Below are 24,731 nucleotides of genomic sequence, written 5' to 3'. Positions count from 1 at the left end.
TTACAGTGATTTCACTGTAGCATATGCAAGAAAAATCCAAGCAGCTGTACTTTTTAACTGGCCTTACTATTTCTGACCTATGCCAAATGCAGTCTTTCATTTTAGAGATTATGTTTAAATCTCTGGCTTCTGAAAATAGCCAGAGGAATGAGGTAAGGGGTAAGAGATGCTCTGCATGAGGATTAAAGAGTACTCCATGTAAAAGATCCTTTGAAAGACTGAAGCTATGCAACTATTTCAAGGACGTGGCTGGCAAGACACTACAGCATATGAGGAAGGACATTGACTTCTTATCTTACATACCTTGTTCAGATGTTTGGAGGAGTGCAGACTGTTACATTAATTAAAAAATAGTTAATCCTTTGAAAAAGCCTAAGGACTTAAACATTTACAATTATTCTATTTTAATCACTGCTGAAGTGCAGCCCCTTTGAGGGTAGAATACAGTGACTGTTAAAAAGGACTTATCAGCACTACCAGGGCTATATGTTATATGTCTATGTTAATAGATCCATCCTGCAATTCAGGAATGAGACAGGTGCATGCACAGTACATACTTGGAGAGGACAAGCAATGTATGTGCAAAACACTGATAAAATCCTACATTCAGAAATAAAATAATTATATGTCAATGTAAGCTTATGAAAATCAAATAGCGAGGTCTTGAGTCTCATGTCAAAGTCCCCATTACATTGCAAAGATGATATGAAGGATTTCAGTCTAATTGAGAATTAAAAGGTCCCAAGAGAGAAGTGGTACAGGGAAAAACTAGAGGTGTAAGAAAGAGAAAGCAGACCTTCCACACTTGAGTGGTTTTATCAAAGTGTCATTTAAAGCACCATTTATTTCATTCCTGAATGTTGTTTCAAAGAGCTCACATAAAGAAAACACAATGCAGAACAAAGTTCATGACTTTTATCATTTTCATACCATAGTTTTGCGGAGAAATGGCAAATTTTACAACGTACTGTCAACAAATGTTCTTTCTGATTCATAGATATCAGAAATGGGTGCTTCAGCCTTTCTTTCTGCAATGTGAGAGTTCCTTCAAAGCAGAGTCAGGCCCAAATAACATATCTTTCTTTTACAGCCAGAGGAACGGAAGCAAAGAGATAAAAGGGAAGACCATTCCCTGCTACTCTTAAACTTCATTTCCTGCTGAGCTATTCTGATAACCATATAGAGTAACTGGTATTAAAGGATAAAGACATAGGAATACCATCATTTTCAAGCATTAACTGCGAACAGGCATCCTATTTTCAGTTTCAGAAAGCTACTATGGATATGTATGGCTCAATCAGTAAACCAGCCGAGAGATCTTTGCTGTATGACCTTGACCAAATAATTTCATTTCACTGCTGCTGTTACTCTTGCTCTCTATGTCTAGCCTACTTATTTAAATGATAAATCTTGGGTATGCAGGGTCTATTTATTGTAATGTATTTCCACAGTATGAATGACAATGAGATCTAAGTCTTCACTGGAATTTCCAGGTGCTAATTTGATATAAATAAATAAATTATACATGGTCAAATAAGTAGTAACATCTCATGTAACAGACAGACATTAGGGCACTTAGGGTCTAATGGAACAAGAATGAATAGCAAAAGATTTGGCTGCAGGTTGGGAGAGGACAGATGCAGTCTGATGCAATGTTGGCTTTTGCCACAAACTGTATTTCCAGTCATGCCGACTGCAAAGTGAAAGAATATTTTGCATAATGGAATTTGCATATTTTTTTGCTGTTTAAGCCAGCCACACAAATCACACCCTAGAATATTTCTCTTTTATAAATCCCAGTACAGCTTACTGTGACAAGCCCCATTGCCCTGAGACATTCCACACTCTCATAAAGGTATTTATTGGTGATTTTCTTAAACTCTCACTATAGGCTGTTAAGAGTTCTTGCCAGTAAGATCTTAATTTTAACCAGATAAGTATTCCCAGAAAGTCAAAACAGTTAGCAAAATCCTGGCACTATATACACAACTGTATGATTCTAAACAGTTCATGTGTATATATACCATATTCCTGAAGTGTTACCCGAACTAGCTGTGTTGTGCTGGTCACTGTGAACAGCTGTAAACATGGACTTCACCTTTTCTTCATAGAAAATTACAGAAGCAAGAAAACTCCTCTGTGGCCTAACAGAGCTGAAAGGACAGAAAACATGGACAAAAAGGCTTAACCACAGCACTAAGCACTAAGGCTAAGAAAAGTTTTCCTATAGAGTTACTGAAAATCATGAGCCAGGGGCACTGGGTGATGTGGAGATCAGTGTACGTTCAGAGCAGAAAGTGGACAGAAGTCCACAAGAAAATGGAGATTCACTGTGAGCCTAACACTGGGAAGAGAAGGAATAGAAGCTCATCAGGCTCTGCCTGGAGAGCAGATTCCCTGTTTGTGGGTGCAGGAACTAGAACTGCATCCTGATGTTTGTTTCTTTTGCATGCAGGAAGCACAACCCTGCATATTTTCTGAAAAAATAATCCTGCTTCTTCCTCTCATACAGGTCTTATTTGTTTGCTAGTCACTTATGATCCAGTGGCAATAGTTGCTTATACAACTGCTGTGAAAACCTCCTCGACGCTCTTGACTTAGCTCAAATCACATAGCGGGCTTTACCTTGGAAACATATCATGTTGTGGTTGTTCTTCAGTTCCTTCCTTCCTCCTTTGCTACAGCTGTCCAGAGTCCCTCCATACGGACACACAGGACACAGAACATAACACGTGGTCGTCTTTCCTTTCATTTTGTTGCTGCAATGTTCCATTGTAGCGATCTAGGCACTGCTGTTTCCTCTTCGCAAACAGTTGGGTTTGCAAGTGTAAGCCTCAGTAAGCAAGCTCTGATTTAAAAATAATTTATCTTATTACGATCCATTGATAACTTCACTGAAATAAGTGAAAGTAAAATAAATTTTTTTATAAAGAAATGGTCATTTTCAGAGTACACAGCTGGGTTGAATTGGTGCATCTGGGATGGCTGGTTTTGCTTTCCTAGAATTTCAACATTCAGCTAACTCTCCTTTCCCATTAAAAAAAAAAAAAATCACATCCCCACCTACTCTTACTCAGTGGTTTCTTACTCACCGAACAGAAAAGACTGCACACAATGGGAAACCTGCCCCGGAAGACTGGATAATCAGCACAAAATTATAACGATGATAGACCAACAGCTTAGTACAAAAAAAAGTGTGTGAACAATTATATGTCTTTGCACTCAGGTGGTACACCATACCCTGATGTACTGGAAGTAATTAAAGGGATGTGACATGATTGTTTGAGAGTTCATATAATGCAGTGGGTTATCATTTGTAATAATGCATTGCGTTAATGTGTGTTCATGGTATTGAAGAGTTAACGCTGTTTATCCTACCTTGTACATAACCTTTGAAAAACTGGAGGATCAGTGCTAACTACTTTCAAAGATTTAATGTAAACAGAAAAAAGGAATACTCCCCCCAGCTGAATTCAGACTTTTGAATAAATCCAGATGGCTGCCAAATCAAAAATGTCACTAGGATCTTTTTCTCTCTAAAAATTCTCTCTTGAGCTGAGACATAATTTCTGTTATGAAAAAATATTTAAAATTAACTGCAGAGTAGGTTTCTCAGACTGACTGTAGGATTGACATTGTTGGCAGATAGGTTGAAAGGAAGTAGTTCACACCGTTAGCTGCATTTCTTTGAAGATACAAAATAAAGAAAGTATTTTGACACAGATCTCTGATACCTCTGAGCTTCAGGCAGCTGAGGTTTAAAATTTTTGTTGGAGAATATTTGGAATAGAAAAGTCAACTTGACTATCAATGTAATACTGTTACATAGTTACATAATGCAATGTGGTTACACATAGCAGCCAACAGAAAAAACCCAAAACTTGGTTGTGTGGAATGCAGGATTGTCACGCTCTTGCAGATTGCAAATGTGGAGTAATGTGCAGGGATATGAAAATTCACCCAGTGATCTGGCAGTCTTGAAAACAGGGGTCAGATGATAAGTAAAGATTGTACTCATTTTTTCGGATATTCAAAAAAGATCTGAACTGAATATAAACAAGGTTAGTGCAAAGAAGAAAGTCTAGGGGCTTTAGGCACATTTTAAATTTAGGATAATTTAAATCATCACTTGAAACAATTCATGCTTGTTAGTTTGAACTGATATTCTATTAGCCCAACATTTGGGTTACTACACTAATATTATGGATTTTAGAATATTAAACATGCGAGTTACACTAATATGAATTTTATTTTCATGATTGCATAGCTGAGTGGCACACTAATACAAGAAACTTTTCCGAATGACTGCTAGTTGAAATAGAGTGTATCAGTAAGAGCGGAATTCATCCTATAGCTTTTCAGTGGCCTGCATGATTTAAGTTGGTGATTTTGGTTCAGTTCACACAAGATAGTTGTAAGCATTCTTAGAACTGACTTTTTATTTTTTAAAGACAAGTCAAAGAAAAGAACAAAGAAACCTGTGATTTAGATTTTACTGCAAGAGTTTCCATTTGGTACAAACTGAGAATGTGACAACCCACCCCCCTTCCCCCGGCACTTTCCTGTGGTTAATCTGCACATACATCTCCATGTTCCTGGGCACTGGTGACTGCCTTGGGTGAAAATGGTGTGCCGAGGTGCTTATCAAGCGATGCTGTGCAAGATTGTGATGACCTCTGGTACTGTATTTGGTGTCCCTCCTTCTGGTAGTACTAGAAGGCAAGTGCTATTTTGATTTTTATCAGCTAGGAGAACATGAAACAAAACTGTTCTCTGTGAGAATAGCTGCAGCTCTCCTATGTGGTAACAGTCATTGCTTAGTGACTATTGCAGAAAACCTGTTGTCGGTATTATATGATGGGTTCAGGCAGAGTTCAAAACACCTGTCAGAGTTCAGAAAACCAGTGCAGCTGGAACATGCTGTTTACACATTAGCTTATTTAATTACTTTTCTCTCATTATGGATGGCAGAGTGGAATTGTGATTCCAAAATTTCTGGCTGTGCTCTTCTTTCCTCCAAGGAGATCAAGGAGACAAAGAGGAGAAAGAGAAAAAGGAGAAAGTCTCGGCTGGCAGATAACTTACCCAGTGCAGCTCTAGGCTTTTGCTAGCCCAGACAGAAATGACACAATGTGACTGCTACAAAGAAGGTTGTCACTTAACTTTCCTGAAGATAAAGCCTCTTTCTGGGTCTCATACTACTGCTTTAGGGCTACAGTCCTTACTGAGATCCCTGGAGTCCTGCGCGAACTGTCCATACCCATGGGTGATACTGCTTTTCAAACTGTCAGTGCAACACTGTGACTCCTACACACTTCCCAGCAGGAGCTTTGCAGCTGAGCTGCCTTGGCTGACTGGCCAAGGTGGCTTTTGGCCAAGAATAAGTGCAGGCCAGTGGATCTGCTGTCAGACTCTGGCTCTTTGCACTATGTCCTGAGGGGAGCCATTTATAATCTTTATTTTTCAGCCCTTACTTTATGTCCTGTATTTCTCCACCTGGTTATCATGAATACTGAACACACACACAACCAAGTTCTGTCAAGGTCAGTGTATAATCTTCCTGCCTTAGTTTCCTTATGTGTTACATTGGGATAATATTACTTAGTAGCCTACTGGGAAGGCTGCAGTGATGGAGTGCTTACTGTTTGTTAAGTGCTACATTTCATTAGGATGTATTAAAAAAATGCTCCATCTGACTACAAAATCTCTCTAGATTTTGGTAACCAGGTGCTATCCTCACATAAAAGCTCAGAGGAGAATAAAACCTCTGTGAAAGCACACTATCTTCCTGTTTACCAGCTTACCAGAGTGCACCAGAAGCATGCAAAACAAATGGGTGCTTGCTTTTTCCATTTGATCAAAAGCTTCCACGGGTTCTTGCCATAACTTAACAGACTGTTTTTGACACTTGTGTGACATGTGCTTATCTTAGTATACATATTAACATTGAAAAGTGATGTTGATAGATGTAGCGGTATTGACGTCAAATGAAAATCTCCTTGTGGAAAAGAGTTCTGAAAAGTGTTTCTTGCTGTTGTAAACTTAGGACCTCACAATTACCCCAGATAAGGAGGTGGTGTCTGAAGTCTCAACCTCCTCCTCCTGGGAAAGGAGTAATTTAGCTGCAAGTCCTGACACATTGTTGCTTGCATAATCATTCTCTGAAACTAAGTATTACAAGCTGTGAATCAAGAGTAGTGTAGGAGGGGCTTGAGTTACACTTTTAAAGTGTCTATAATTAGAATTGCAGCATTTGATGAAGTGTACAGTAGGCATGTATCTAAGAGTGAAAACAGTAAAATCCTGATGTAAACTCATTGGATGTAAAAAAAAAAAAAAAAAAAAAAAAAAGCAGAATACAGGAAAGCAGAGGCAGAGCAAGGGCACAAATTGTTCTTCATGCTTATGCCACTGATGAGTCACTACATTTTGGAGTGGAAATTTCCATGCGTATTGATTGTCATGAACCCTTTTAGTGGGCAGGGATATGTGTCTTATGAAGGAACCTAAGTCATGACAGAGTAGAGGCATATTTCCTAACATAAATCTTTGAACCCACAAAGAAAATAAAATGGCAAGTTTATTTGTAGGGAAATAAGTCACTTAAAAATGTTTAGTTGAGAGAGAAAGACCCCAGGGACAATGACAAACTTCAAGTGGCTTCAGTTTGTAGTTTCTAGTACATACTGAAAAAATGCCCAGATCAATGATGGGAAGAAAATCTCTGTGAGGCAAATCACAACATAGTGAACATGGAAAAAACGTTAGACACTTCAACAGAAGAGGCCAAAGTCCATAAATATTTTTAGAATTTCAAGTACTAAAATTTTTAAAACATCCGACTGCTTTCTTATAAATTCCCTATACAGGATGTCTCACTGGATCAACAGCAGAAGAGTGAATGACTCTTTCAGAAGCTCCAGACATCCAAATCAGAACAGATTACAGCTGACTGGTGCTAGGGGTTGGACAGAATGGGAGGCAGAGCCTCTCCATGGGGTTACTTTCTCATTTAACAGTTTGGTTCGGCTGTTCTTGGTAATGAATCTCTGCCCGAGTTCCCAGAGTCTGCTACCAATAGTCACTTCAAAAACAGGACATGACTGGCAAATTTTAGAAACTGAAAATGCAATCTGTGGAACTCTGTATGTTTAGTATGACCTTTCTGTTTAGACTTTATACTTTTGTCACACTTTTCCTTCATCAGATGATGTTTACCTTCAACTTCCATTTACACACAATACAGCCCCATTTCTTTTCAATCATTTAAGTACAGCCAACTATTCATGCACTGTGGGGAGGTCTCCCTTCACAGTTTTCTGTACATATCCAAAGCTACTTTCAGCTCAGCTGACAAGCTGAAATTATATTTGAAGTCTGGGGCTCTGGGAGTAGCAGGTGATGTGTCTCCAGCTCTCTCCCTTCTCTAGTCCTCCCACCAAGCTAATCATCCTAATCTGATCTTGCTGGGGAGGGCTAAGACTCTGGGGTCCTTTCAAGGGGTGATAAAGGATACACTGGGAGGGCTGGCCTGAGTTTTGCGTTAGTGCATGGATGGATGCAGACAGCATCACACTGCTCCTGTGCAATACAAGGAGCTCCCCCAACACCCTTCTTTCAAAGAATGGGACTCTACCTCCATCCCGCACACAGAGCACAGAAACACACACAAGGGTGCAGGAAGACACATGCACACAGAGCCGAGTACACATCTTGGACAGGTAAGAACAATCCCTTGACTCCACAGGTTCCTCCTGGCATTTGCAGAGATGCAGAAGGTAGCATCATGGTGCCAAATAGCTCTGTAGCAGTGAGATGGGGAGTGGGAAGTTGCTGCAGGAGGCTGTATCATGTAGCTCTCCGCAGACCTTATTGGGCTCAGTAGCAGTGCACAAGGTAGATCACTGACAGTGTTGCTTAGCAGGCAGGAAGCACTTGGGCTTTAGGAGCCTGGAGTTTATTTCCTGGCTCCCCATCAGCATCAAGTACTAATCGCTGCCTCCGGTTAGAGTTGTCTTTGATTGCTTGACACCTGACAACCTCTGGTCTAAACTGTCTCCAGTGGCAATATTAAGCTTTTCCACCAACAGGGACAGCACAGGAAAAAAATATTTGCTTTCTCTGAAGCTAAGGAACATTGGAAAACAGTATGAAGATAATGGAAGAAAAAATCCAGTTTTATAATACAAAGGTGTAATAACTTATAGTTTCAATACTCTATCTTTTTCCCAATCATTATTATACTGCAGGTGCAGGGAAACAGATCTGATGACTGATGATGACAGTATGATGAGATGAACTCTTACAGCACAGTTAGAATTATTTGAAAAGCTGTGTGACTCTGAAGTGGTCGTTATGATGCTCCTAGTGTTGTGCGGTGAAAAATCGTATGGGATGTGTAAATTCCCATTTTGTGATCGTATAAGACTGCAGTGTATCTGAGGTGAAGGAGCAGTGGTGGCTTTTTAAAAAATAAAATTTAGAGGATTTAACTTCCTCTTCAGATATTCATACCAGAAGATTAGCTACCCCTGCTTATCAATAGGGCAGCCTTTTAAAGACCCCCATAATATTGGATGATCTTGTGTTTTACACAGAATATTTTTCTCTGCTATAAATAATGGAACAGTGAAAACATCCTGCACAGTTTACTGGAAGGGCAGAACACTGCATTCAGTATAAATGTGTAAGCAAATGGTCTACTGAAATAGAGGCTCCACCAGAGTAACACATTTTCAAAAGCATTTTCAAATTCAATTCATAAGAATGACATATGGAATGTAAAGCACATTCCAGTAAGGAAATATGTTGTGTTTCGGTCAGAAAGTGTACCTTGTGCGTATATATAATTTCTTAGCTCTGTGTGCCAAGCTGAACTCCCCAGACAGCTCAGACTGCTGCAACACTATGAATTAACACTCAACTAGTGTCACAGAAAAACGTGACAAAGATGTTTAATCACTAAATATAGGGAAAAAATCTCCATCATGACCTACTGACCAGACATTTCTTGGCAATTGCTAATCAACTGTGTTAGCCTTTTATTGTCTATCCTACCATTGTCTTCCAGGAAAGATCTGAGCAAGAGGTCAGTGCAGCTTAAGTAGGTATTGGTTCATTTGTTATCTTCCAGGCAGTATTCTGCAGTGAACAGTCTGTTCTCCTTTGAAGGTGGAAGACTTCAGCTTAATTTGTCTTGTTTGTTTACTTTGGATATCCAAGCCAGAAGATAAGGATAGCTCTGGAGGGATCATTTTTGAGCATAATTTTCAGTGCTTTCTATGAGCATTACTGTTTTAAAGACCTGTATTTGGTAAATTGTGAACTACTTTATTGAAACTTTATAGAAGAAACACATTAAGAAAAGTGACCTGGTTAGCATGCATTTAGACTGTCTCTGTTCAGGGAAGTACTATGCTTACCTCTGAATAAGCAGTTAGATTTGAATTCTTTACCTGAAAAACACTATTTCCTGGGTTAAGGACCGGGGGGGTGGGGGGGTGGGGAGGTTACCCCACTCTTTTCTAGAAAAATATGAGAAAAAAGAAGGGGAAATGGAAGGAAGAAATCAGCTGACAATGGTCTCTTGTAATGCAAACTAATTGTGTAGAATGGAGGCAATGGTAGTGTGCGTAGCTTCAAGTGACTGCTCCTGAAATTCTCCAAGTTTTAAAAGGAATTTTGTTTGAAAGACAGTGTTTTCTTTAAAAGGGGTTCATTATTCAGCTTCATCCATCCATGTTGTATTAACAAAACATTACTAACTCTGCTTGAGCAGGGGGGTTGGACGAGGTGATCTCCAGCGTTCCCTTCCAACCTCAGCCATTGTGTGATTCTATGGTTCTGCGAACAGGAAAATCAGAAAGCTGTTTACTGCCTTTCTGGGAACAGAAGTATTAGCTTAAGGTTTGTGGAATTGTCTCTCCCTCTCTGTCTTGCTGTAATAGTAGAAACAATTGAAATTTGTTCAAGCCTTTATGGGAAGCCAACATGGGCTGCTCCTGTAACCTCATCTCCAGCATGGAACCACAGCAGGCAAACAAATAAGAGCTACTATAGCTCTTACGTGATTGCCATTAGGCACCCTGAGACAGGATCTTGTCCCTGGACAGGCAAGGTAGCACTCTCTTCTCTCAATGTCGATAGTAGCAATGGGGATCCCCTTCTACCCAGGAAAAAATGAACCAGCAGCACATGACCTGCCTCTCTTTTGAGGTGACCCATTTAGTAATTAAAAGATCCATTTTCTCTCCCACTCAAAAGGGCTAGTCTGGCATCAAGAGTTACGCATATTTGAACGTCCTGGGATATGCTTGCTAGACTATATGCTCTTCCTTTCACACAGTACCCATTCCCAAGCTATGTGTTAAACTGTGAAGTTTCATTCCCATCTCCCAGAGTAGTTACTTTGAGCTCTCTGTCTGCAAAGACAAACCTCATTCTGGTAATGTCTACACTGACATTTAGGATTAATATAGAGTTTATTGCCTGCCAATTAGAGCTGTATAAGCTACCTTTTCCCTCTTTTCCTTGAAGCCTGCACCAAAGCCGTCTGTTTTGTACCATTGTTTTTTTCGGCTGTGAGAATGCCTTAAGCTCTGTATTAAAACTTGAATGTTCTAGGAATTGCCTTATGAACCACTTGCCTCTCGTGTGAGGCAGCAGGGAGAGGTGCAGAAGGGCTGGGATCAGAGTAGAGAATTTGGGGGTTGCAGCTGGAGGGCTTCATAGGCAGTGAGGCTAATGTAATGAGTGGGGCTCTGGAGAGCTGTGCAGATCAGGCATGACCTTGCGGAGCAGACAGCAGTCTGCTACACCATTGAAGAGACTCTGGACCTTTCAGTGAGGCTGGACTGAGCAGGACTTGCCTGGTGCAAAGGCAGAAAGTGACAGAATTGTTTTTCCTTTAACAGAGCATGCTTCTATCATGTGGTATTTTTTCTGCCCAGTCTCAAGGACCAGGCTGCCTGTCAGGCCCAGGCATATGTGCTGTTAACTCACATGGATTTCAGTAAGAAGCTAGAGTTTTACATCATTTATAAAATTTGGGCTTTATGCCCTGATATTTGGATTAGGTGTTTAAAAATAAATAAAATATCCTATCACTTGTGTGTAAAAGTTCCCTTTTCCCTGCATTGCTTCAAAGCAGCTGTCGTTGTGCTGTGGTTTTTTTTTTTCTGATATTCTCTGTGACAAACACCAGCCATCCTTTCATTTGCAATCATTACTGCAAGAAAATTGGAAACTGCAGCTACTAGGACATGATTATCTTTTCTTTCATATTGTTTGTCTTCTACTGTGACACAGCAAAAGAAACATTTGTACAGCTAATAAAGCATTTATACAGAGATAAACAGAAATACCATGTTCTTGTTGGATAAGCTGAACTAATGTAGGACATGTTTACTAGCAATGGTGATATAGAGGGGATGATAAAAGGGGACTGTTGTCCCTCCTATGCTGCCCACAATGTGCTTTCCCCCAAAAGCATGCTCTTTGGTTGATACTAACAACCCTCTTTTTAATCAGAAATGGGGGAGTCTACTGGGTTATAGCAGCAAAATTTAAATAAAAATCCTGAAGCTAGTAGAAGTTGGCATTTTGTCAGTCTCTGTGAAAGGACAGTTTTGCAAAATATTTAGTCAAAGGCTATAGCACTTGCAAGGGCTCTTGAGTGAACAGCAGTCAGTTTAGATTTTCTTCATCAGTTGGATGATCAAAGTGATGAAGTAATGGCTAATAACTCAGATCTATGCAATTTTGTTTTATGAAAATAACAAATTGCATTTTCGTCATTGAGGAATACAAAGTATTAAGTGAAATGGAGACATAAATCTGTCAGTGCAATCAACAGTGATGAATAGCCAATGCTATGGCCTGTCTGTCCCACAAGGATTAGTATTTTGTTGTATTTTTTGGCTTGTAGAAGTTGCAAAACTCACAAACGCACAACATAGAGAATATTTTAAAAATAAAAAGCCAAAAAAGCTCATTTGCTAAAACTTCCTTTTATTTAGAGCATATCATTTTAATCTTAAAAACTTATTTTCAATGGCACACAGCTTTCAGAATCAGCACCTTTGCATTTACAAACTACAGAACACCCCATCAATTTGTGCTTGTCTAGTTCAGACTTGTCAATCATATAGAGAATCTAACTCTCTCTTCCTGTTTTCTGTCAAAGGTTTTAACACAGTGCTGCAGCAAGACTGCATGTTATGAGGATTCCACTCACAAAATAGATTTACAGCACATTACATAATGATTCATTTATTCCATCATAAATTAAAACTATAATGAAAATGCTTACATAAATACACAGTGTAGCTTTTGTGATGTAATACCATTTCTTTTTTGTTTGTTCATTTACAGCTCAGTTCACAAGAGCATCATTAGTGCAAATTAATAAGATTTTACTTTATAGTTATCTTGTAAGAAGCTCCTAGATATATTTCAACTGATGTGCCTGGGGCCAGCGTAATGAGTTAATATTCAGTGTCTGGTTTGGTGAGGGATTTCTCAAGGTCTTCTGCTGCAGGGTTAGATTTCTTCTGGCTTGGGATAGCAGGTAGGACTCGACTTGGTTTCAGAGGTTGTCCTGATAAACCAGGCAAGAAAGAATGTAGTGCCTGACTCTGAGAAAATCCTCTTCTCTGGGATCTGGAGGTTTGGGCTGGTGGGAGAATAACTGCCCCAGTCCTTAAGGTATTTAAAGGCAGGGACTTAGACTTCTTAACGCCCTGAGGAACTTGATTAGATGGTAGCTGAACTGGAGAAAAAAAGACAAAGAAAGAGTGCACAGACTATGAGAAACATGGCATTTATTTTTACACGATCATTATGATCATTTTCTTAGGACTGTTGATTGTTTGTCTTGTGTTGTGTGTACTTAAACCTGTGCTTGAAAGATGTGACCAAAATATGAGTAAAAAAATTCTAAAGCCTGGCAGGGCTAATATATACATATATATATATATAAAAACAATTTCGGTGTCAAGTAAGTTACTTTGTGTCTGGTGATCAATGAGAGCTGATCAGTTTAAAGGTTCGCTATTGATAAGCATTGTATCCACAGTTTATCTGAAGGAGATATCTGCTCTGTTCAGGAAGATTTCTGCAAAACATTTTTTTCATCAGAAAATACAGACTGAAACAGAAATGCTCCATGGGAATATATTGTTTTTTACAAAACTTTTGTGGTGGAAGGCTCTGTTGCCCAGGGTAAACCCTGGTCAAAATCTGAGGAAGATGAAAAACCTGTCTGCGTTGCTCTAGGCACAATTGATTATGAAGACAAAACATCTGCTCTGTATATCAAAGGCCACAAAAGCAGCCCAATACCCTCTAACAGGCTTAAGACCCAAATTGAAACAACACGAGCCACAGCTATGATATGTCTTGTTTGTGTCAGAAGTCTTGTAAGAAACCGAGGGTTTAGATCATCCTTAAACTCCACCTGACATTCAGCAGCGGAACAGCTTCACATCTTTCCTAATTTTTTCTTTTTGGATAAGTGAACAAAGAAGAATTTGTAGTTGTTTCAATTTTTGTGTAACCTCCAGTTCCAGGAGGCTTTTGATTACTTTTGCTAAAGTTTTCACTGTAGTTTTCTTTCTTAATTTCTGGTTCACTTTTCTTATCAGTCCCTCTTTACAATTTGGTTGTTTGTGTTTTTGTTCTTACCATCCTGCTTGATATGTTTATTTATCCAAGGAGGTCCCCTAATCCCACCTCATTATTCTTTTCCCTTGCTTTGGATGCAACCTCCTGGTGGGTTTGTGCTTTCGAGTTAGCACAGTTCTATGCCTTCTCTAAATTCAAATCCCCAGCTCCTTCATTCAGGCAGTTCACTAATTAATTTCCTAAAGTTTGCAAGGGAGAATTCAAAACCGTAATTATAGACCTATTTTTTCTCTGCCTTGGAATTCATTGTGAATTACATTACCTCCTATTCAGTTAGTTCTATTTTACTACAACGGATTCCTTCAGAAGATCTTCACTGTTCATTAAAACTGAGTGTAAAATAGCAAAATGTCTTATTGACTCATTTACTGGTTGGCGAGGAAATCTGTTTTCTGTTGTGATCAAGACTATCTGAGCCCTGCCATTATTTTCCAATGAATGTACTTATTTCTCTCATAGTTTTTCAGAGTTTATTAATGATATAGATTCCTGAGTCTGTGTGTTTATAACACACCCTTAACATGATTATTGCAAAACCATTTTTATTCTCTCTCCAAGTTATTTTCACCCAGATTCAATTTTATTCATGAATTTATGTTTGATTTCTTCACAGTCTACGTTTCACTACATATTAGGTGATCTTACCATCCATTTTTTTACCTTTTCTAAATGGTTTATATCCATTACCACTAGTCTTTTAGTCACAATACTGTTCTGTCCTGTATCTGTCATTCCTATACTGCCTTCCTTAGCATCTTGCATTTTGAGTTCCAGTTCCTCCATTTTTTTCACAAGCTCTTTGCCTTGCTGTGCAAACAGTTCAGTTTTTCCAGTCTAACCATATTAGAGTTCCCAAGTAGAGTAAGTGCTGTTTTGGCCACAGAATCTTCCTTGCCATTTTTCACATTCATTTTTCCTTGGTTGCATTCTCATTTCATCCATCTTTTTTGTTCCACTTCATCTGTCATGATGAATATATGAGAGTCTGTTAAGGTTTGCCTCTGAGAGGATGTTCTGTTTAGGTTCATCCTACTAGTCATGGCAGGCTCCAGAAGGTTATTTGGATTCTTTGGCTAATTTGGAGGCTCATCATTATGACTAAAAGTGCTTCCTAATGGTCCAATATTACAATCCATTCTCTGAGCCACCTGCTTGTCCTCAGATTGCTGTCATGCTTGTGTCCCAATTCTTTACATGTGGGAAGAATTCTGCTATAAAAAACTCTGCTCAAAAGGCATCTTTCTCTTCCTGGCATTATTATACCATTTTCTGCCCAGCTCTAATGAAAACTTGTGTCTTCATGTTTCCATTTTTTGCTGACAGCCTCTTTGTTTATTTCCTTTCCATAATCTCTGACCTAAATTTTCCTGGTGTAAATTCCACAGAAATGAGGAAAGGACAAGAGTATTCTCTCTTAAGTCTATAAAATTGTTGTCTAGTTCCAGAGAAACATCTGAAGTTAATCTAGATTTAGACTGACTTAACAGAGGATAAACTGATAAATGAACTCATTTTTATTAGAAATAACAGACCACATAATCAACTGCTATGAACTCAGTAACTACTACAGCCAATGCACCTGTGATAAGCTGGGCCTTACAAGTCTATTTTAATCTTAAATAACCCCCCTCTCCCCCAAAAAAACAAGCTAAACCTTCAACACATTTGAGGAACTCATAGATGGAATAATGGATTGAGGGTCTTGAGAGCTGTAGATTAAAAAGATAAGAAAAGAGGACTTGGGGAATTTCAGATCAGTTAACCTAACCTTCACACATATAAAACCTGCCTGCACTTAGTGTTTCTCAGAAGTGGACCTCTGAACCTATGAAGTCTGCCTTCTCACTGCTCATTAAGCAACGCCAAAAAGAATGACTGGGACACTGGCTCAGTGGATGCAGGGCAAGTGAGAAATTACATAATTTTAACAAGAAAGGAGTGTTAACTTTGTCACAAATTTTCATAAACAAAATAAGGTAGATCCATTACGGTAACATGGACACACAGCTAATAGGAGAAATGCATTCAAAGTGTAGTTATTTCAAAAGAGATTTTGAGGAGGGAGGATTCAATGCATTCATTAATGATGTCGATGAAAAGTGCACTTATAAAAACCTGCAGATGGCAGTAAGCTGGGAAGACCCTGCAAGGACCCTGAAGGACAACTTTAAAATGCAAAATAATCTTGATAAAGTGGAGAAATGATAAGAAATTTAGATAACAAAACTCAGCAAAGACAAATGCAAAGTACTACACTTAGAAAAAACGAGAAAAATCACAAACCACCAAAAATCCAAATGCAAAATGGGGAATAACTGGCTAGGGGAGTAACAGTCTTGCAGGTAACTAAGGACACAGACTGTGTCCGAGTCAGATATGTAGTGCAGAAGTTCAAGCAGAAACCCTACAGCTTCCCTGCCTTGGCAAAGCAATCACACCGGTCTTATCATGCAAGCCGCACTGTGCCTGTAGATTTACCTAGTATATAGTTAAGAAGTCAGAATTTTTCCCTGTTGAAGACAACTGCCTTCAGTGGGCACTGGAAGAGCTCTGCATCTCTGCGTTCTTTTACTAGATATATTGTGCGAAAGAGGCTGAAGTTCTTCTTGCCACATGCTTATGTACTATATATCATGTACTCGCTCCATCATTCATTATGTATTTATTAGGAGCAGCAGCTCTAAGACTCACCAGATTCCTGTTTGGGGCAAAGCAGAATCTTTATAGAGAAGATTAAAAAATTTGGAAGCTTTTTTTCCCTTTTCAGGCTTATTTCAATACACAGTTCAAGTTGTGATGGCTCAAATAGACAGTCCTGTACTAGAGCTGCTGGCTTTTGGCAATTCAGTATAATTCATGGGTCATATTGAAGGCTCATTCATATTCAGTAGTTCAGGAAATGGCTTAGTTCTGCTTTCCAAGAAAAAACATGCGCCATTAATCCTTTATTTTAGTTTGTAATGAATTTGCATGAGTCAGGAGCAAGTACAATAGCTGAACTCAGTTGTTTTTGGCACTTTATAGAATGTTTTGTGTTCTTTGAAATTTTGGCATGAAAACCAAATGTATATTGAGAAGGTCACTTGTTTTCCTCTTTGGAACATAAGCTCATGTTCATCCATTTGATATTTCCACCCATGTGAAAAATCTGCAGAACACCTTATGTACTAGATAAGTCCATCATGATGGGTTGAAGTAGGGCATAAATAGTTTAGTTTAATTTCCCCCTCACACACTGGGTATCTGCCACAAACTGATGCTTCTTTAAAAAAGGGAAGAACAGCTCCCAAATTCCAATAGTGTCTGTCAAGTCCTGCACACTGTATTTAGGACTCTTAGGACTCTGTTCTGTAATGATTTCAGGACTGGGACATGGATGACTTTAAAATAATACATACAGTGACAGGTATTAGTATTTGTATTGCAACACAGGAGTCTGGACCCAGATCTGGGATCTGTGAGGAACAGAAGCCCAGTGGTGGTTCCCCATAAAACCAGAGCTATATACAGCAAAAGTGTCTGTAATTATTCATGTTCAGAGGGTGGAGTCAGTCACCCAAGGAAGAGTGATGTTTTAAGAGCTTCTACTTCAGGAAGCCTTTTCTACTCAGCAGTGACTCAGGAGTTACTGCTACTATAAACCGCAGAGGCAAGAGTAGTGCTGTCAGGGAGGCATTGCCCAAGTCATACGTGCTGTCCCGCAGGAGGGGTGGCTGTTAGGCTCTCTCCCTCTACAAACAGTGGCTCATGGTGGCCCTCTGTGGAGAGGAGAGTGCTTTGTGGAACCCTTTGCTGTGGACTTGGGAAAGAAGAAACTTCAAATCATGATGAGTAAAGGCAAAAGCAACGACTGATCCCAGACGAGTATTGTTAAGTGACCTGCTGAAACAGGTTTATTGTTTAATAAGTGATAACCTCACCATGGCGTCAGACCTTCTGTACCATATGAAGAAGTCAGAGCAGCAGAGAGTTCTCTAGAAGTCCCATATTTGTTTGGAAAATGATTCTGGCACTATGTGAGCTGTGTGTAATAGCTGTAACGTAGTTGTCCAAGAGAGAGTTGCATAATGAGAGAGGAAGGGACTGGTGGGTAGAGCAGCAGCATGCAGAATAACAGAGACGCCAGGCCATGCTGAGGCTACTCAGGAAGCAAGTGAAGGACTGTTTGGCCCTGGGAACATCTGACGGGTGGGTGTCTATAAAAATGGTTTAGTCACCCAAAGTCACCTAAATGCTCTTTGACTAGGGTACTGTTTCATTCCTATTGTCATCTTTCTAACATGTATTTTTAAAGGTTTTGCTTGGAGGTTAAAGCATCTCTTCCTTTTTTTGTTGCCCTTCCTTTTTTGGGAGATGTTTCTTCTTTCTGTTCATTTTTAACTAGTTTCAGTTCTCCTTCTAATATATACTTATTTTATCTTTCTAGCTCCCTGGTTGCTTTTTTTAACTGGTTTTGTTGTATGTTTTTAGCAAACATTTCAGTGTAACAAAAATATTAGAAAAACCCAAGTGTTTACACTCAAACTTACCCGAGCCATTTTCCTGGGTAAAGGCTGTGCCCAGAACAGTAATATTTTAAGGGCTGGATGGAGGGTGAGTGATATCTTGGCTCTGAAGTAGTTATTTGGAAAGCTCCAGGATCAAATGTGTTATTTATGTTAGCAAAGAAGAAATGCCATCTATTTTTTGCAAATAACTTTCCTTTTCTGTTATTGGCAGCTACTGATGTTCAAGCAGTAGTGGCACCTGGATAAATGTACTGTGTTAGTTAATTCCACCTCTGGCCATAATTATTAACTGTGATAATTATATCTTACTTGTTGAACACATTTTTTGGCATGTGACTAGAACTAAGACCCTGCTGTTCGTATGAATTACTACAAGAACACCAGTGATTATGAAATCCTTTTTTTTAGGATTATGCTTACATAGCATTATGCTTTAACTAGAACATTAGTAGCAAGCTTAAAAATAGAAAGAACATTTGGACCTTGAGTTTTGAAAGCAGTTACATGATTTCCCTTCCCCTGAGCAGACAGAGAATACCACCTCAGTACTGACATATCAGTATTGACTTTTCTCCTTGCTCTCCCATACTTAGTGTAGCAGTAGTGCAGGATTCTGTATTTCCTCTATGCAGCCTTATGTTCCCTGTAAAGCTGTGTAAGAAAAGCAGCTACCTCTGATGTTCAGCTTTTAGTAATGTTGTTATAGCTGCACAATTGCTTCTGAAGCTCAAGTCATACTGAGCAATAAATCTTATATTTAGCTCTGAAATGTGAATGCTGTAGGACCTGGCTGATCTGCAGGATAGCAAATAGTAAACTGCAAATCCTCATTCAAAATATATTGGGACATTTGCATTTAGTGGAGCACAGGAACAGGAGGGCAGGAGATTGTGCTGGGAGTAGGGCTAGTGCTTGTATGTCAAGTGCATGCCTGTCACTGGCTGAGTCGAACCTGGGACACTCACTAAGCTTTATTTTGACATTCTGCCTTTGCTGTGGGAGTGTAGTGAGGCTTTCCCTGCTCTTCTGGCAGCTCGCCTCTTTTCGTCTTGAGAAGGAGAAGCTGGTTAACAGTGTAGAGGAAAAAATGCTACTGCTATCTTGATCCCTTCATTTTAGCTCCTGCATTGTAGAACTACTCAATACAGTTGTTAGAATGAGAGAAATGAATGATTCCCATCCTCCTTTAAGAGCTAGTCTAGCTGCTGTGCTGCAAGACAGAGTGAAATAGAACATCTTTTCACCTCTGTTACATCCAGAAAATTACATGAGTTTTGGGAAATCTGGTGATGTTGATCTAATCCTCTTCCCTCTTGTTTTCACTAGCAAAAAGACACAAAAGTCAGTGTCTGTTACAGTATTTTTCATGCTATCTGTAAAATAGGCACTCCTTATCTTGCTCTCATCTTACATATCCAGCCTTTCTCTTCTATGCAGCCATTAGGGTATTGTCATCTGTCTCCAGTGACTCTTTACATATTGTAAGTTACTACAGGTACATCATGTCCTGCCCTCTACAAAAAGCTCCCTGAGTCATAGAGGCATGCATATGCAATCATTTTCAAGATTGAAAAATCCCATATTTGTGAAAATTCCAGTCTCCTCCGCTCTGGAAAACAAATCTAGAACCAAACTCTCCTCTGTATTGAAGTAGATAACTTCTACTAGGCCAACTTTATGAAATTCATCAGAAAAAAAGGGTTGTGATCAGCAGCACAAAAAGTCCATCTGGAAGCCAGTCAGTAATGGAGTAGCCCAGGGGTCGATACTGGGGCCAGTTCTGTTTCACATCTTCATTAATGCACCTGGAGATGAACAATCCCATGCACCAGTAGAGGGTGGGGGCCAACCTGCTGCGGAGCAGCTCTACAGAGAAGGACCTGGGGGTTGTGGTGGACAAGTTGAACATGAGCCAGCAAGTTGCCCTTGTGGCAAAGAAGGCCAGTGGTATCCTGGGCTGCATTAGGAAGAGTACTGCCAGCAGGTTGAGGGAGGTGGTTCTTCCCCTCTACTTAGCACTGATGTGACCACATCTGTATTGCTGTGTCCAGTTCTGGGCTCTCCAGTACAAGAGACACATGCTGCAGTGAGTCCAGTGAAGGGCCACAAAGATGATTAAGGGTTTGGAGCATCTGATAAATGGGGAGAGGTGGAGGGAGATGGGATTGTTTAGCCTGGAGAAGAGAAGGCTCACGGGAGATCTTACCAGTGTTTGTAAATGCCTGATGAAGGGGGAGTAAATAAGGTGGAGCCAGACTCTTCTCAGTGTTATCCAGTGAAAGGACAAGAGACAACTGCCACAAACTGGAATACAGGAAATCCCATTTAACATAGCAAAAAACATTTTTACTCTAAGTGCGCTCAACCACTGGAACAGGCTGCCCAGAGAGGCTGTGGAGTTTCCATCTTAGATATTCAAAACCCAACTGGACATGGTCCTGAGCAACCTGCTCTAGATGACCCTGCTTTGAGCAGGGAGTTGTACTAAGTGATCTCTAGAGGTGCCTTCCAACTTCAACCATTCTGTGATTCTGTGAAAAAGGAACATGGCGCCCCTCAAGCCCTCAGATGACAATGTTTTATGTAGGCACAGTATGATACTGTAACTGAGACGTGCCTGTACTTACTTTTCTGAGCACAGTGGTTGTGTATCGGAGCTAGGCTGTTCCGTACAGGAGTAAGAACTTTTATTTTGGGTTGGTCTAAGGACATCTGTTGAAAATTTTTACCTGTGAAATAAAAAGATAATCTATTACCATACAAAAACAGTTGTAAATACTATGGTGCACAATAGCTCTCTGGTTTATAGAAGAAAAATCGTTTAGCAATACTCAGAAATATGTAACAACAGGAAATCTCCAACTGACAGAAGAGATTTCTGGGGACTGTTGCTTTGTTCTGTTTATATTCATTTAAAAGAATGACTTGGAACTGTTCTGCTATTCACCTAATAAGACTATGTTTTAATATAATCTTCATGTATATCCTTATCAGTATCTACCCAGCCCCCCTTCCTCTCCTGTCCTTTAGAATACTTGGCTATAGCAACTGATCTTAAAAGAGGCATGGTCCAGTAGCTAGGTCTGTGTAAGTGTGTTTGGACACTGGAAATTCATAGAAACATTCAACTAGATTGATGTGATTTCAGAATCAGAGCTTTGTAAACTTTTCTGGTGGAGTGTCTGCCTTCCTAAGCCTTAGAAACACAAATGGAGTCTAACTCCTGGCTGTAAAATCAGGCTGGGTGAGGTCCACAAGCAGTGAACGTTGGCTTTAAGAAGGTTTTGCTGCAGATGAAAGCATAGCAGAACTGATATAAATCATAGATTGATTCTTGTTAAGCTATGTTCATGGCCATTTCATTTTCACCAGCAAGAATAGATATTGGAAAATGAAAGGTTAGTGGGCTAACTCTGGTATTTCACTAGTTATGATTAAAGTTGACTTTGGTCCTGTACTATTAAAAAAGACAATGGATGATGATGATCTAGTGCATTTCACTACACAAACTCCACACAAAATTAAAAAAAAAATTAGAAACTCAAGCTCCAAATCACCTTTTTCCCCAAAATCTTTCCCTGAGTAGATCTTATTCTGCAATGTTTGAGTTCCTCCTTTTCTTTTTTTGTTTTTAGTTGGCCCCAAATCTGAGGTGAGCCTTGTTAGGTGTTGTGAGTTGTCATGCCAAACAGCAGCTTTCCTAGCATGGCATTGCAACACAGTTAATTGCAGAGCCAGCATATGCTCCATAGATATGTAGAGGTAAGGGGAGACTCATGCTGGATCTGAGACAACATCTTAAGCAATAGGAAGAAATGGAATGATATGAATTGTCTAGGGAGCTGGAGAACTGGTAATCAAATACGCTTATGTGTTCCTGGGCTGTGCAAGGTAAATCTATGGGAAAACAGCTGTAGAACAATTTCCTATAGAGGCAGTGAATCAATTGTCAAGACTGTAACTATGCAGCTGGCCAAACTGATTCATGTGAAAGAAGTTAAAATGGTGTTTATGAGACAAAAAAATCCATGTAACGGTGTAGTCTTCAACTCAGCATGGAACAAGATTTTGGTCCAAAGCCCATGGCAGTTGGTGGACATTGGGTCAATCTATTGGCTTCTGTGGATAAAGCTGATCAGTCATGGTCCAAAGCATGAAGGCTGCTTTTAGAAGTCAGAGATTTTCTCTTGTTACAGATGAACTGAGTGTCTAACAAAAACAGGCTTTGGTCTCCTCTTACCCTTTGTTTAGTCTTTAACATCTCTGCAAGGTGATCATAAGGTGTGTGTAAAAAATGGTAAGTGTCTTTTATACACATTGCATCTGCTGCACACAAACGAATAAATATATCAATTCCAAAATAGCGGAGAACCAAGCCCACTGCTCCCATTAGTACCATTTGAGTTATATTGGTTTTATTGCAATACTTATGATGAGAACTAATGGCTTATTATGTATGCACCATTATGGCTTTGATGAAGGGAGGTATTTTCTACTTAGAGATATGTTTGTTTCATAAATATCTATCTGGCAGCAGAACAGAGTAGAAAGCATTATGATGTTTGCAAGGCTTATATGAATGCCTGGAAGAGAATTCTTGTCTGAAAGTTCTGGCATCAAGTGCAAGTATTCTTCTGCTCTTCCTTCCTATCTACTCTACATAATATCATAGAAGATTTTTTCTTTCTCTAAGGCATCATCTTTGTCATCTCCAAGAGTGTATTTATGATGCCATTTGTTTTTGTATGAAATGGAAAGGAAGCATTTTCTTGATTATAAAATGCAGGACTTTTCTGCATTTTATTTACTGACTTTTTTTACAGGTTATTATTTGATTTTCCTTTGCATCTGGATATGTAAACGCCTCATTGTGGCGTTTTGTGGGAAAGAGAGTAAATGTTATGATCAATGTAGCCCTGTAAGTCAGCCCTTCACTTTGAGAAAGAAACAGCCACATTGATCAGCTTTGCTCCATTCTCTTTCCTGTCCAAGAAGTCTTTCCTTTTTGGCTATACCATACTGCTCATGCCAAGATAAAAGTAATAATAGCCTATCTTTTTACATTACCCATTGAAGCAATTAGAAAGTACTGGACTGTTCTACAAACCTATAATAAAGTATTGCCCTAGACCTGGTGGTTAGCAATCTAAAAGATGAATGGGTGATAAAGAGGGGCTCCGGTTGGCTAGCGGGTGGTAAGAGCTGCTTGCCATTCCGGACAGGCCTCCTTTTACTCATATCACTTAGAATTTCTCCATTTACATCCTTTTCCCTGTGGAATGTGTATGACAGTGCATTTTACAAAAAGAGATGATTGCAAAGCTCATAAAAGCAAAATGCTTCAGATTGTGGATGCCAGCTCAGCACTGTGGCTGGCAAGGATTCCTCTTGCAATGTTGGCAGTAGTTTTTGGTACAGTTGGCCCTTGTTCTCCCCAGCAGAGGGCAAAACAAAGTAGTTTTTCCAAAATACACCTGCGACATGATAGTAGAAGCCTCACTGCTACCCACAGCAACCTCTCCCCTTTGAATCAGTGTCAGGTCTCAGCTAGTAAATTGACTCATCTTTCATTTCCAGGAGCACAGAAAACAGAACAAAAAAAACCCTCTAAAAATCCCCATCTTTATGCCAGCTGTCTTAGCAGCAGTAAGCACAAAAAATAGCTCTGACTTTAATAGAAGACATGGTCATATTTGACAATCAAAACTGTGTGTCAACTGAGAAAATTACTTGTAGAAGACAATTACTTGAGAAACAGAGTTTCAACACTTCACTGTGCATCAAAGACCAGATGTTGTTTTTTTCCCCTCAGGTAGGCCTCCTGCAGAAAAAGAGCAAGAAGGAAATGTCGTTCTGAAAGAGATCTGTCTGCCCAGTGCTGCTGGCTGGGACAGAGCCAGGCTAACTTTGCTTCTGATCCCTCCAAGTCCCGCAGGCACAGCAATTCCATGTCCTGGAGACCCAGCAGCCCTGAAATTCACACGCTAATGCAGTCCTAATTCACAGCAAGGCAGGTGGCTTTAACTACAGGGCAGACAGATTTAAACCACGCACAGAAGCGTGAAGAGGGATAAGCTGCTCTTTTTATCATGAAAATTGTAAGACAATATCTGGGTTGTGCAATGTATTCCTGTCAGACGCTCTCTGCCTGTTTACATACTTTTATTTTACTCATTTCACTGGAAGCCCTTTATGCCAGCTACGGGAAGCTTTTTATTTTTGGAAAGTTTTGTTAGAGGGAGGTGGTACACAGAGAGCTGAGCTTTCAGCACACTCAAGCTTTTTTCCCTCTGAGGTAGATAATACACAGTCAGAGATGAAAGGACTTATTCTTCCTTTGCACAAACACAGCTCCCATTGTGACAATTAGATTTCCCAGAATTTATATGATTTCGTTCTCATCATATAGATTGTTGTACCTATACTGAGCTTCAGTGCAGACCATGGAGCACCGAGTGGATGCACAGGGCCTGCCCTGATTCATTTGCCTGGATGGGGCTTTTTGTCTTAGGAGGCTCTTAGAAAGAAAACCATCTGTCC

The 24,731-nt window shown here is 39.7% G+C and overlaps 1 protein-coding gene and 1 long non-coding RNA gene across 2 annotated transcripts in view; one reads left to right on the top strand and one right to left on the bottom strand.

Moving 5' to 3' along the window:
- Positions 1 to 24,731, top strand: part of LOC112995740 (uncharacterized) — a 147,276-nt gene that overhangs the window by 9,584 nt on the left and 112,961 nt on the right. The window lies entirely within an intron of this gene.
- LOC135324740 (ankyrin repeat domain-containing protein 55-like) overlaps positions 12,002 to 24,731 on the bottom strand; it is a 52,199-nt gene continuing 39,469 nt past the window's right edge. The window contains exons 10-11 of the mRNA XM_064501607.1: positions 20,819 to 20,920; positions 12,002 to 12,769 (exon numbers count right to left, since the gene is read on the bottom strand). Coding sequence (XP_064357677.1) covers positions 12,486 to 12,769; positions 20,819 to 20,920 — 386 coding nt within the window. The 3' untranslated portion in view covers positions 12,002 to 12,485. The remainder of the gene's footprint in view (positions 12,770 to 20,818; positions 20,921 to 24,731) is intronic.

The sequence above is a fragment of the Dromaius novaehollandiae genome, chromosome Z, assembly GCF_036370855.1.
Source record: "Dromaius novaehollandiae isolate bDroNov1 chromosome Z, bDroNov1.hap1, whole genome shotgun sequence".
Classification (NCBI taxonomy): Eukaryota; Metazoa; Chordata; class Aves; order Casuariiformes; family Dromaiidae; genus Dromaius; species Dromaius novaehollandiae.
This window is presented reverse-complemented; position numbering and strand designations above follow the sequence as displayed.